General features: G+C 34.9%; 1 protein-coding gene across 1 annotated transcript in view; it reads right to left on the bottom strand.

The window, feature by feature from the left end:
- Window positions 1-2,099: 2,099 nt before the first annotated feature.
- LOTGIDRAFT_71215 (hypothetical protein) overlaps window positions 2,100-11,815 on the bottom strand; it is a gene marked incomplete at both ends in the record, with an annotated part of 44,434 nt that continues 34,718 nt past the window's right edge. The window contains 11 exons of the mRNA XM_009060501.1: window positions 2,100-2,335; window positions 2,595-2,735; window positions 3,008-3,172; window positions 3,916-4,044; window positions 4,664-4,776; window positions 8,506-8,668; window positions 9,716-9,943; window positions 10,347-10,461; window positions 10,578-10,669; window positions 11,116-11,218; window positions 11,629-11,799. Of these exons, the coding sequence (XP_009058749.1) occupies window positions 2,100-2,335; window positions 2,595-2,735; window positions 3,008-3,172; window positions 3,916-4,044; window positions 4,664-4,776; window positions 8,506-8,668; window positions 9,716-9,943; window positions 10,347-10,461; window positions 10,578-10,669; window positions 11,116-11,218; window positions 11,629-11,799 (1,656 nt within the window). The remainder of the gene's footprint in view (window positions 2,336-2,594; window positions 2,736-3,007; window positions 3,173-3,915; window positions 4,045-4,663; window positions 4,777-8,505; window positions 8,669-9,715; window positions 9,944-10,346; window positions 10,462-10,577; window positions 10,670-11,115; window positions 11,219-11,628; window positions 11,800-11,815) is intronic.

Genomic DNA, 11,815 nt, shown 5'->3' on the forward strand with positions numbered 1-11,815 from the left:
GAATGTGCTTCCACTGGCAAAAAGTAGTGGTCTTAGCTTGTTTTACCTAATCACCTATTTGCTAAATACTGTGCTTCCACTGGCTAAATTCAGTGGTCTTGTGATTGTGAGATTCTTTTACCTAATTACCAATTTGTGCTACAAAATCTTAATTGAGCCTCGAAGGGCAGAAAGCAGTGCATGTTAGTCCAGTGATCGTGTAATTTGTAGAAACTTTGTGAGACTTAAATTGGGTCAAGTAACCTCAACTCCTTATTCATATATTTCTGTGTATTATACACAACTCTTTGACTTGTCAAAAACTAGGTAGTTAGGTGTGAAAGCTGACCAACTCTCGAAAGCACAGGCACAGAATTTTTCTTACAAGGCGCACTTCATAGCTTGCGACAGAAATTTCAGCCTTGTTTAAGCTGTACGTAAGCAAATATCACAGCAACCCTTACCTAGAAACTTGCTGCATTCATCCAAGTAAATCCATCCCTTTTACCAGAGTAGTAGTATTTGCAAAATGCAGCCATGCAAAGTTGCAAACATTTCAAGAATGAGAGTGTAACAATTCCTTTAAATTCCTTATGAAAATCTTTAGATTTATTTTTAAAAGCAGGAAAAGAAAGCTCAGGAAATGCTGGGGTTGGCTGAAATGTTTTGGGGGCTGAGCATAAATTATATCTCAGCTAAAACAAAGGTTTTAATTTCACACTCCTTATTCTCAATCTTTGAATTTAGTCTTTTCTTTGATAAGTGGAGAAAGCCGAAGGGATATAGTTCTCTAAATTTAAATTCTGTCAGCTAAAACAGATCAAATTCAGAAGACTAGATACCTTAAGAGTGAAAATTAAGTTATAGCTTGGATCTTATGTCACAAAATTTAAACTAAATTTTCCTAAAATATTTCTGTCAGAAAGAACGTAAAACATCATGTTTTTCATCAAAACTTTGAAGATAATCAAAAATACGCAAGACGAAGAACTCTGATTGGTTGTTATATTTACAGACAGTATATTATCCAATCAGATTTCTGGAATTGTAATATACAAGCTTCCTGACAACAGGCTTTTGATTGGTCAAAAAGACAAAATTCAACCAAACCAAATTTGTTTTTTTCTAACGAAAGTTAAAATTTCGTGACAATGACCTGTTGTTGTGCTGAAATTGATGAAATATCTTACCTATACACTGTCTGTTGTCAATAGAGGGAACAAACTGATCAAAACACTGACACAGTCCTTGACGACAGCTTGAGTTGGACACACAGCAATCTACGTCAGATACACACAGTTCATCTATATTACCTTCTGGACCTAAAATACATGGAGGTTTCATTGCATAACCAATTGATATCAAACAGTATATCAATATCAATACTATATAAGGATTATTTTTGTTATTGCAATTAAACTATGTATCAGATTTTAATATTGAAAAGAGATACAGTCAGCTGAAACTATCCCATTAAATCAGGGTTTATCAAGTAAGTACCTTTTCATCTTTGGAATTGCTAAAGCTCAATGGATCTAACACACTTTACAAGCCAAGGGTTTCTTTTCTTACATCTGCATCAGTAAAATACATCAAGTGTGACTTATAAAAATATCACTTTCTTCTTCTTTTCAAATTGTATCGCACTCCAAATTTCCCTGATACTTACCACACTCTCCTTTTGAGTCACTAATCAATGGTCGTTCCGTTCCCTGTACTTTAGGTGGAGAGTAATTTTCACCCTGTCCAGAATGAATATGTCGAGTTGTCTTCCTTGCTCTAGCTGTAGATAAAGGTGGCGCTGTTGTTCTCGGTGAGGGTGCAGCTACAATCAAAATTACCATTATTTAATTTCAATTCGATATTTTTTATAAAAAGTTATTGGACTATTCGTCTTTTTGTGACTTCGAATAAACAGACTAGCACAATCAGGTTTAGAGGCTGGTCCAGCTTTGTCTCGACCCCCACGCACTTCCACTTGCAAAACTTTTGATCATTGTACACAGTAAACCAAATTCCTGTGAGCACCCATTTACAATCCTGTGGCCACTACTCCCTATGATTCATATAAATCAGAATGTTGCTGAAAGATTTTTAAAAAAAATATCATAGAGTAACAAACCTCTACAAGGTCCTCTGTAAGCTACAGTAATATCTTTCTGCAGACGACAACCAAACATCTCCAACTGACACTCAGAGCCGTAATTCTGTCCGTCTGTTCCACACACAATATCACGTCTAGCCTCACTTTCATCACACATCTGATCACAGACACATTCGGGACGTCCATGACTCTCTTCACAGATAGCTCCAAACTTACAGACCATGTCACGGCAAGATTTGGGACGGTTGTCATCTGAAAACAGAATTTGGTCATTAATTCACTAGACACTGAACGACTTGTCTGAATACAATACAAAACTTAGATTAAGAAAATAGAAGCATAAGATTAGTTAGTTGGCTTTCACTAGCTGACCAAGATTAGAACCGACAACCAAAATTTTTTTTTTTTTATACGACAGCCAATAGTTTGAGGCCATTTTCTCCAAATTTCAGTCTTAATTTCCACATAACTTGATTATGGTGTCTTTCATAAACAAGATGATAAATCTTACCTTCGCAGCCTAGTGGTCCTAGTTGGTTGCCGTCACTACACAAATTACATTTCATACCATTAATAGACGTTTTACACATACATCGTCCTGTCATCTGATCACAATCATCTCTTATAGATCCATAATAATCACATCCACATGCTGAAATAGAATGGTGTTTTCTATCCTACTTTTCTACACCTACTTGTGCTAATGAAGACAGTTTTAAACCAATGAAGACTTGAAACACCATGTTGTAATCAATAAGGGAACTTTGACTTGACAGAACCTGTAGGCTAAGTCAGTAACGGAATAACTCGGTTGAAAACCTCGACCTATGTATGGACCATGGACCTTCAGGTTAGCAACAAGCGTCTAACTCACTGAGCCATGTAGCTCCTGCTATCTAGAAAATAAATTTTTTTAAAACTTACGAATACATCCTTGATTTCCCATTTCGATGATTTTATGTAGTCCCCAATATCCAGGCTGACATCTGTCACAGCGTAGTCCTCCTACTCCAGGCTTACAGGTACACTGACGTGTTTGGGGTTCGCAAGTTGAACCATACGAACCAAGAACATTACAATGGCAGTACTCTGTAATAAAAATTTACATTTTTATTGACTTGGGCCTTAAATAGAACAGTTTTTTCATATTTCAGAATAAACTATTCTTGAATTGAAAGAATTTTCTTTCATCCTTGAAAAATATCCATTCTGTTAAGAAATATTGAATAGTTTTCAAAAATGCTGGAAAAGTAATTAATTACAAATTTCTGTAAAAAATTCATGAATAAATTATTATCATTTAACATGCTTTAAGAAAATTAAATTCTAACTAAAAATTATAAAAAAATTAAACAATATACATGCTACGTTTAAAACTAAATTATAACTACTATACAACATTTACATGCGGGTGGCAAATATTAGCCAACACTAAAACACAAATATATTTTGGGCAGGCAGCCATTTTGGATTATTTTGGAGGTCTTGCTTTTAACAATAATTTAATGATTAGGGGAACATAAGCAGCATTTTTGTTGATATTTTAGCACCATAAAGCATCCCTTTTACTGTTATTTTTACACAATGAAAGAGTTATCATTGAACAGCCCCAGCAATCATAGTATCTTTAAACCTTGACTCCATATATGGTCAACAGAATTTTTGAATTTTATTCCCTTTATAAGCTTTCTATAAAAGCAGTTTCTCACAAATCTCAACATTCCAAGAGAATTAAACCCTGAAAGAGCAGCTAAGAAGCAACAGGACTCCAACTTTCGAAAGCAGCGATATAAAAGCGGACTATCAGACTGGAAGAGTTCTCCGTTGCGTACCTGGACAACCCGATCTACTCGGACCAGGAGCTACTGTTTTTCCGTCCTGACAACATCCATATTTAGTATCAGAACATAGTTTAATCTGTTTTTCTGAAATAAAATAAGAAACAAGATGTAATATAATAGCTGATTAAGTTTTGACAATTCTTGACAGTCAAGGGGCCTATTTTAAGTCTATGAAACATGTTTGAGACTAAATCCTCAAAATTTGGCATAAGTTTTTTGTAATTTGACTGAAATGTGATTCAGATAACAAATTTTAAATTTTAATATTTCAAAATCAGTAGTTTCTTATTAATAGTAATTTCATAAAAAAAAAAAAATATTTTCAACAATATTTTTATATAAAAATTTCAGAGTGAATAACTTATAAACAGTACCTACCTTCCAGACAACATTTAGCGAAGAAAGAGCCACGATGGCAGTAACTCCCTCCTGGACAGATATTACTCTTCTTACAGTCAAAATCATTCCCAGTTTTAGGATCTACCAGGGGCAGTAATCCATCACAAGGTTCCTCTTCTCCCATATCTAAATTAAATAGAAATATCATAAATACCGACTCAAAAATTGAAACAAAAAATAAATTTAGCCCATTTATGAAACAAATGCTTTTTTAATTTATCCAAATTTATTATGAGATTTATGTTGGCAAAATTTTTATTAACAAAAATAGTCAGAGTTAAAGCCATCACGTTAAACTAATGAAGTATTTTAGTTCAAGAATAAATAAAGTAATTCTAACCATCGCAACTGTCGTCAGGAAAAATAGAGATTTCTTTCTGTTGACGACAAGATTCATATTTTAACTGACATTCGTTACCATAGTTACGACCATCAGAACCACAAACAGGTGCTCTAAAATATATAATTCTGTTATTGTAACATCGTAATAAAATCTGTTGGTCAATTTATAAAATATATTTACATCTACTCCTCTATCTTATTAAAAGATAGCTTGCCAGGCAAGGTAACATACGCCCATTACCAGCTGTCAGAAATGATAACAAAGTCTGTAGTTGTTTAATATGTGAAACCAATCATCTGATTTTTACTAATTTCAAGCTTTACAGAGATCTCATACCAAGTTTCATCAAGATCGTATAAAAAATGTAGTATCTATCAGGCCTATAAGCCATTAGACCTTTAACCAAGCCCAGAAATTAATCCCTACAAAACCTTCCCAAACTCCAAGATCCTCTTCACATGTATACCCATTTAAAATAAAATCTCGAAGAAAGCACAACAGAACCTCAGCACCCTCAACAACATGATGATGGAGTCCAGTATCAACAGCGCAACAATCTTACCAACCTACGAAGAAGAATTCGAACCAGTTGATAATCTTCATTGGTCTCCAGAAACAGCAAACAGCATTTATTTGTTTTGGATACACCAGCTTCAAGCATCGAGTAAGTCTTTAAACTAATTACTGGGAATAAAAATACTGAGAGGCCACCGCTAGGCCAAACTGTAGTTAACTTGAGCCGCAAAATTCTCACACCCCTTCAGCATTCAATCTTAGACCGTGGACTTAAATTTATTCCCACACTAAAGATAGCTAACTTAAATTATCTCCGACCATCCATTGAACTATTTCAACTAAATCTTAGCTGCACATATTTTTTTCAAAACCACCCCCACGTGGTGCTAGAAAATTGTTTATTCCTAAATCCATGTGGACACCCCCTCAGGCCGCCATCCATTCTGAAATATTGAAAGCATTTGCGAGTATGAATAGCCAAACAGCGAACCTTTCCATAACACACAAAAAGCCTAATCTCACATGAGTGGAACGTGAAGCCTTAAGACGATAGCATTGTTATTAAAAAGAGTGACAAAGGTTCATGTTGTGTCATTCTGAATAGGGAGGATTACTATTCAGAAACAGAGAATCAACTGAATAATCCTAAACATTATGCCATTTTACCGAAACCAATTTTCAAAGAAACTGCTAACATGATTAACAATATTCTTGCCGATTTAGTCAAAACTAGTTATCTCAAACAGAAACAATATGACTATCTGTCTGCCAAACCTGATTGTCGTGAGAGACATTTGTACACTTTGCCTAAAATCCATAAGAATCCAACCAAGGAGTGGTTTATCTCGAATAAAATCCCTAAAGGGATTATATCTGACTGTGGTAGTGAGTCATGTGCAGTGTCAGAATACATTGATCATTTCTTACTACCTCTAGCATGTCAACATCGCGCCTACCTTGAAGACACAACCGATTTTGTCAATAAAATAAAAAATCTTTGAGTTCCCTCTAATGGTATTTTAATTTCTATCAACGTTTCTTCTATGTATACCAATATCGATAAAACTACTGGTTTAATGGCAGTTCGTAAAGCTTTTAATAGAAACCCAGATCCAAACAGACCCGATGATGCAATTCTACAGCTTTTAGAGATTTGTCTCGATTGTAAATTTAATGGTAAAACATATTTACAAACTTCAGGGACAGCAATGGGCAAACGATTCGCCCCTTCGTACGCAAACCTTTTCATGGCAGAGTGGGAACGTGAGGTGTTGCCCCTCTGTCCATTTGACCCACTTTTTTACGGACGCTTTTTGGATGACATTTTTATGGTTTGGACTTATTCTATCGAACAGTTTTGGGAATTCTTTGAAATTCTCAACAACCACCATCCTTCTATCAAACTAACCGTAAACGTGACCACTGTCTTTAAGGGAGATTCCATAGCAGAAACAAATAAACTGGACATTAAAGTGTATTTCAAAGAAACAGATACTCATCAACTCTTGTACAAGAGCTCCTTTCACCCAAAACATACCTTTTCTGGTATAATTAAGTCACAAGTTTTACGATTTCATCGAATTCTGATTTCAACCAAGTCTGTACGATTGTTTTCTCAAAACTGAAAGAGCGTGGGTACTCTAAATGATTTTTACGAAACATAAAAAATTCCACCTTAGCACAGATAGCAGCTAAAAACAGACTTTATGCCGAAGTACCTCCAGGTTTAAGAAGTGCTCCATGTTTGTCCAGTAGATGCAAAACATGTCCCTTTATATCAGAAACTCATTATTTTGTAAGCAACTCTACGAATAAAAGGTACCCGATCCAGGAACATCTAACATGTGAACATTCGAATGTAATATATTTAATTTCATGCAAGAAATGCCCCAAACAATATGTAGGAGAAACTAAGAATAATTTACGAACCTGTTTTAATGCTCATAGGTTGGACATCGAATTAAAGAAAGACAAGCCTGTTTCTAATCATTTCAACCTCGACGACCATTCAATAGACGATCTCACCCTAATCCCAATTGAGCGTATAGAAATTGACTTGCCCGAAGATGAAACTACCAAATTCCGTCAATCTAGGGAAGCCCATTGGATTGAGACATTGAATACAGCAAGACCTATAGGACTAAATATTCATCATAATGTAGGCATAGCACCCTTTGTTGTCCTATTCAATACAACCAGCAAGATAGTTTATGCCCACTATAAGAGCCTTCAAGAGAAATTCCCCCATGTCTATAAGCAGAAAATGATAGTTGCATATTCAAAAAATAAGAACTTAAATGATAATATTGTTCATAGTAAACTAAAAACAACCAGTACATAACAGATACTATACTTCTCGCCCAGTGGGCGAGTTATTTTTTCTTATTTCAGATCAGAATCAGAACAGAAGAAAACCCAATATCAAGACCCTTAATCCTAATTTCTAAATAAGGTGTCTGCTCCACCCTAGGCCTGTACATTTGGGAGAATCAAACCCTCCCTTCCCCAAAATCCAAAACCATTCATCTGATTATGACAAAATTCAAACTTGACCGATATCTCATCAATATATACATGCATACTAAGTTTCATCCATATCGGAGAAAAACTGTAGTCTATGGCCTGCCTAAAAGCCAAATTTTACTAATCAAGGGCAATAACCCTGAAATCGTTCATCCAATTATTACCAACTTCAAACTTGACCGATACCTCAATATATATATCAATATATTCATGCATACAAAGTTTCATCAAGATGGTATCAAAATTGTAGCATTCATTGGGCATACAAGGAAATTTTAACACAATTTTACTATGTCAAGGGCAATAACTCTGAGACCGATTATCCAATTATTACCAATTTTGAACTTTACCGAAATATCATCAATATATACATGCATACTAAGTTTCATCAAGTTCGGATAAAAATTGCAGCCTTTCATCTGATTATTACCAATTTCAAACTTGACCCAGATCTCATCAATGTATGCATGCATACTAAGTTTCATCAAGATCAGACAAAAATTGCAGCCTCTATCGTGCATACAAGCCAAATGTAACGGGTCTTTACTAAGTCAAGGGCAATAATTCTGAAACCGTTCATCCGATTACTACCAATTTCAAACTTGACCGAGATCTTATCAATATATACATGCAAACTAAGTTTCATCAAGATCAGATAAAAACTGTAGCCTCTATCGTGCATACAACAAATGTGGACGGACGGGCGGACGGACAGGGTCGACGGCAATATACATCCACATTTCCATGTGGGCGTATAAAAAGAGATTCTCCAATATTTTTTTTAATTTTAGTGAACTCACCTGAGAGCATCACAGTTGTCATGACAATAACAAATACCATCACCATCATCATCCTGGACACATTTTCCACCATATTTACAAGTAGTCTCGTCACATGATGTCATTATCAAATCACCTGAACCTTCTGAAATATCAGCCCAGGATGGAGGGAGTGCTCTCTCACCTCCCCATTAGCCCAACCCTAGTACCCTGAACCTTTTTAAATATTATTTGGGTGAAGGTGGGCACTGTTCTGGCACACTACTGTCAGATATCCTGGTCATTGTTCTTCAGGTAAGGATCAGGAACTCTGTATGATTATCACCCTCGCCGAATCGTAGAACTCGATATCCATTCAAAATATCAAAATATCATCCCTGTTGAGGGAGTGCTCAATATTTTTTTTACCCCTAGCCCAACACTGGAACTTCAACCCTCAAATACCGATACAATTCTTAGATACATTTCGTCTTTGCCTTTCCCCACCATATAGCCCTACCCCACCATATAGCTCCTCCCCATCATATAGCTCCTTAAATACTTGTGATGTTAATAATTCAAATACTGGTTGTTTTAGTTTAAACAGGGTGTAGGAATTCAGCTGTATTTTAAGGATTTGTTTGGCCACCTGCCTGGATTTAAACTGAACCAAGGAATAAAACCACAGTGCTTAACATTTAAATGGTGAAAATGAGAAACAAAAAAGAGAGAATACCAAAAAAATAAATATTAACAAAGTCAGAAGAGTTAAGAAGACACAATAATTATAATAATTATTAAAATAATTATTTATTTATATTTTTCATATCTTTTCCAAAAATTTTACCTGCCATGTTGTTAAATTAAAACACATACAAAATTTATCATTTAATTCAACCCAGAGTTCAAAGGTTAATTCAAAATTTATCATTTCATTTAAAAAGAAAAATCTGTCCAACATCTTGTTGTGAATTTGGTGTCTTTTTGAAAAAGATATAAAAAAAATAAATATTAGAAATCTAACTACTTAAAAACTACATCAAAAATTAGATAAACTCTACTTTCTATTTCATGCTAATTTTAGTTAATAATTCTACTCATCTGATTGGTCAATTGATACATCAATTTTAGTATCAACCAATCAGAAATCTGTATCCTAAAACCAGAATAAATATTAACCTTTTTAAGATTAAAACACCAATAATAATAATGAAAACATTTTATCCTGAAATTTTCAAGAAAGTTCACTTACCTGAACTCCCTGACCCTGAATGGATTTCATCTTGACAACGGTCGCTAGGGACAATGTCAAGGTCAACACTCTGGGCACATGACGCTCTTCTCATCTCACATTCATTAGAGTAGATATTTCCATCACTGGCACAGACTGTCTCGCGTGTAGTCGGACACATGATAGGACAGACACAGATTCCATTTTCACACTTCGCTCCGTATTTGCAAACAACATCCGCACATTTATCTGAAAAATTAAACATAATTCATTTTGATGATATTTATTACTTCTCAGTTAATTAATAGTATTGGTGATAGTGGTTGAAAGCCAACACAGAAACAACTTTCAAAAGCACTGTCTGTGGAATCAGAATTATCTGGAGGATTCAAATCCAATACACTTACCTAGCAGACGACAATCTAGCTCGCTACCGACTAAGCTATTCCACTGCCATAAAAAGACAGTGTTCCAACCCAGTGTTAGAGGTAAGTATTGATGTTTCCACAGTTTGAAAGTTGTTAACATCTTCATTTATATAGCCTGGTACAGGCAAGATAGGTATTAGGGGGTAAGCCGACTACAGACCGACTGTCGGAAGCCCTGGCCCAGATATTCATATAGTCATAGCGAAATAACCTTTAATACTTACTACAAGAACCTGTGGAAGCTATAGAAATAAATTGTTTTCGTTCACAAGCTGCTACTTTCAGTTCACATTCATTGAGATAAGATTGTCCATCACTTCCACAGACTTCAGCTTCCACCTGTTGATAAACAAATAAAAGAGATTATAAAGAGAATTTCTCAACTTTAAATGTGTATCGGGGATACTTATAGCTGACTGACATTGTGATATTTACTGTATTAAATATATACTCACTGGAATACACGATGTTGGACAGACACATTTAGCTTGATTACCGTTACTTTCACAGATCGCATAAAATTCACATTTTACATTCTCGCAGCCATCTGAAATATTCAATAGTTACTGGTGAAAAAGGTAGAATATATACAATAATGATAAACAGCATGAATCTCGAATAAATATCATGTTTCAGGTTCTGTTTTAATATTTCTACAATAATTACAAGCAAAATTGTGCGCAGTAATGAAAAATATTCTGAAATTATCATCAAAGATGTTTGGTGCTTTCACAGAGCATTTCCTCTATTTCTTCTTCAATTCCATTTAACGCTGGCTGAAGCCTCCCTGAAATAGTTCTGATAAGTCGGTACAGTATCTTGGCATTAGGATATTCTAGATACAGTTTTAGACACAAGGACCCTAGGATATCCTAGCGCTAAGATCATTCGAAAATGTGCGGCAAAACTGTAAATATTCCCTGCCTCAAATGAAAGAGAATGTTAGTGAATGTAATGTGTTCTTGATAAAAGAGATATAAAAACTTTACTTACTACAAGATCTTCTATGTTTGATACCAACAGTCAGTTTGAATTTACAGTTTTCATATCTTAATTTACACTCGTTTTCATATGTTATACCATTATCTCCACAAACCTAGAAAATATACATACACATACAAGTAAATAGTTCCATAACATAAGGGGAAATTTGATGGGATACAGAATTTCATGGCATGCATTTTCTCAAATGTTAGAGGTATCTTAACAGACATTATGGACTAAAAAATTGTGGAATTTGGAGGATCTACATGGCATATTGAAGGGCTTCTAGCTTGTTCCACTACGAAAAGTATTGAGTTTTAAATATCAATAATAATAAACTCTTTATTTTACATTCATTGGACATGGTCCTGTCTAACATTCAGTCCATGGGGACAATATAATGACTGAAAAAAAAGAAAGATAAAGACTGATGCAGGTCTTGCTGACTCTTATGAACACCTGATAACACTGTGTGACTGGTTTTGTCAACTCAGCATCCAAAATAATAAACTATTGACTCACTGGGTCATATTGTTCATTACAGCTTCGACATTCACATGATGGTTTCCCCTCGTTTTCTATACATTCAGCGTCATAGTCACACCGATAATTTCTACACGGGACGTCACCTCCTGTGAAAAAAATACAAATTATGTTATTTACATCACAGAAAGGGCCATGTTTTAAACATTTCTATAATGATTTTAAA

The sequence above is a fragment of the Lottia gigantea genome, assembly GCF_000327385.1.
Source record: "Lottia gigantea unplaced genomic scaffold LOTGIsca_43, whole genome shotgun sequence".
NCBI classification, from domain to species: Eukaryota; Metazoa; Mollusca; class Gastropoda; family Lottiidae; genus Lottia; species Lottia gigantea.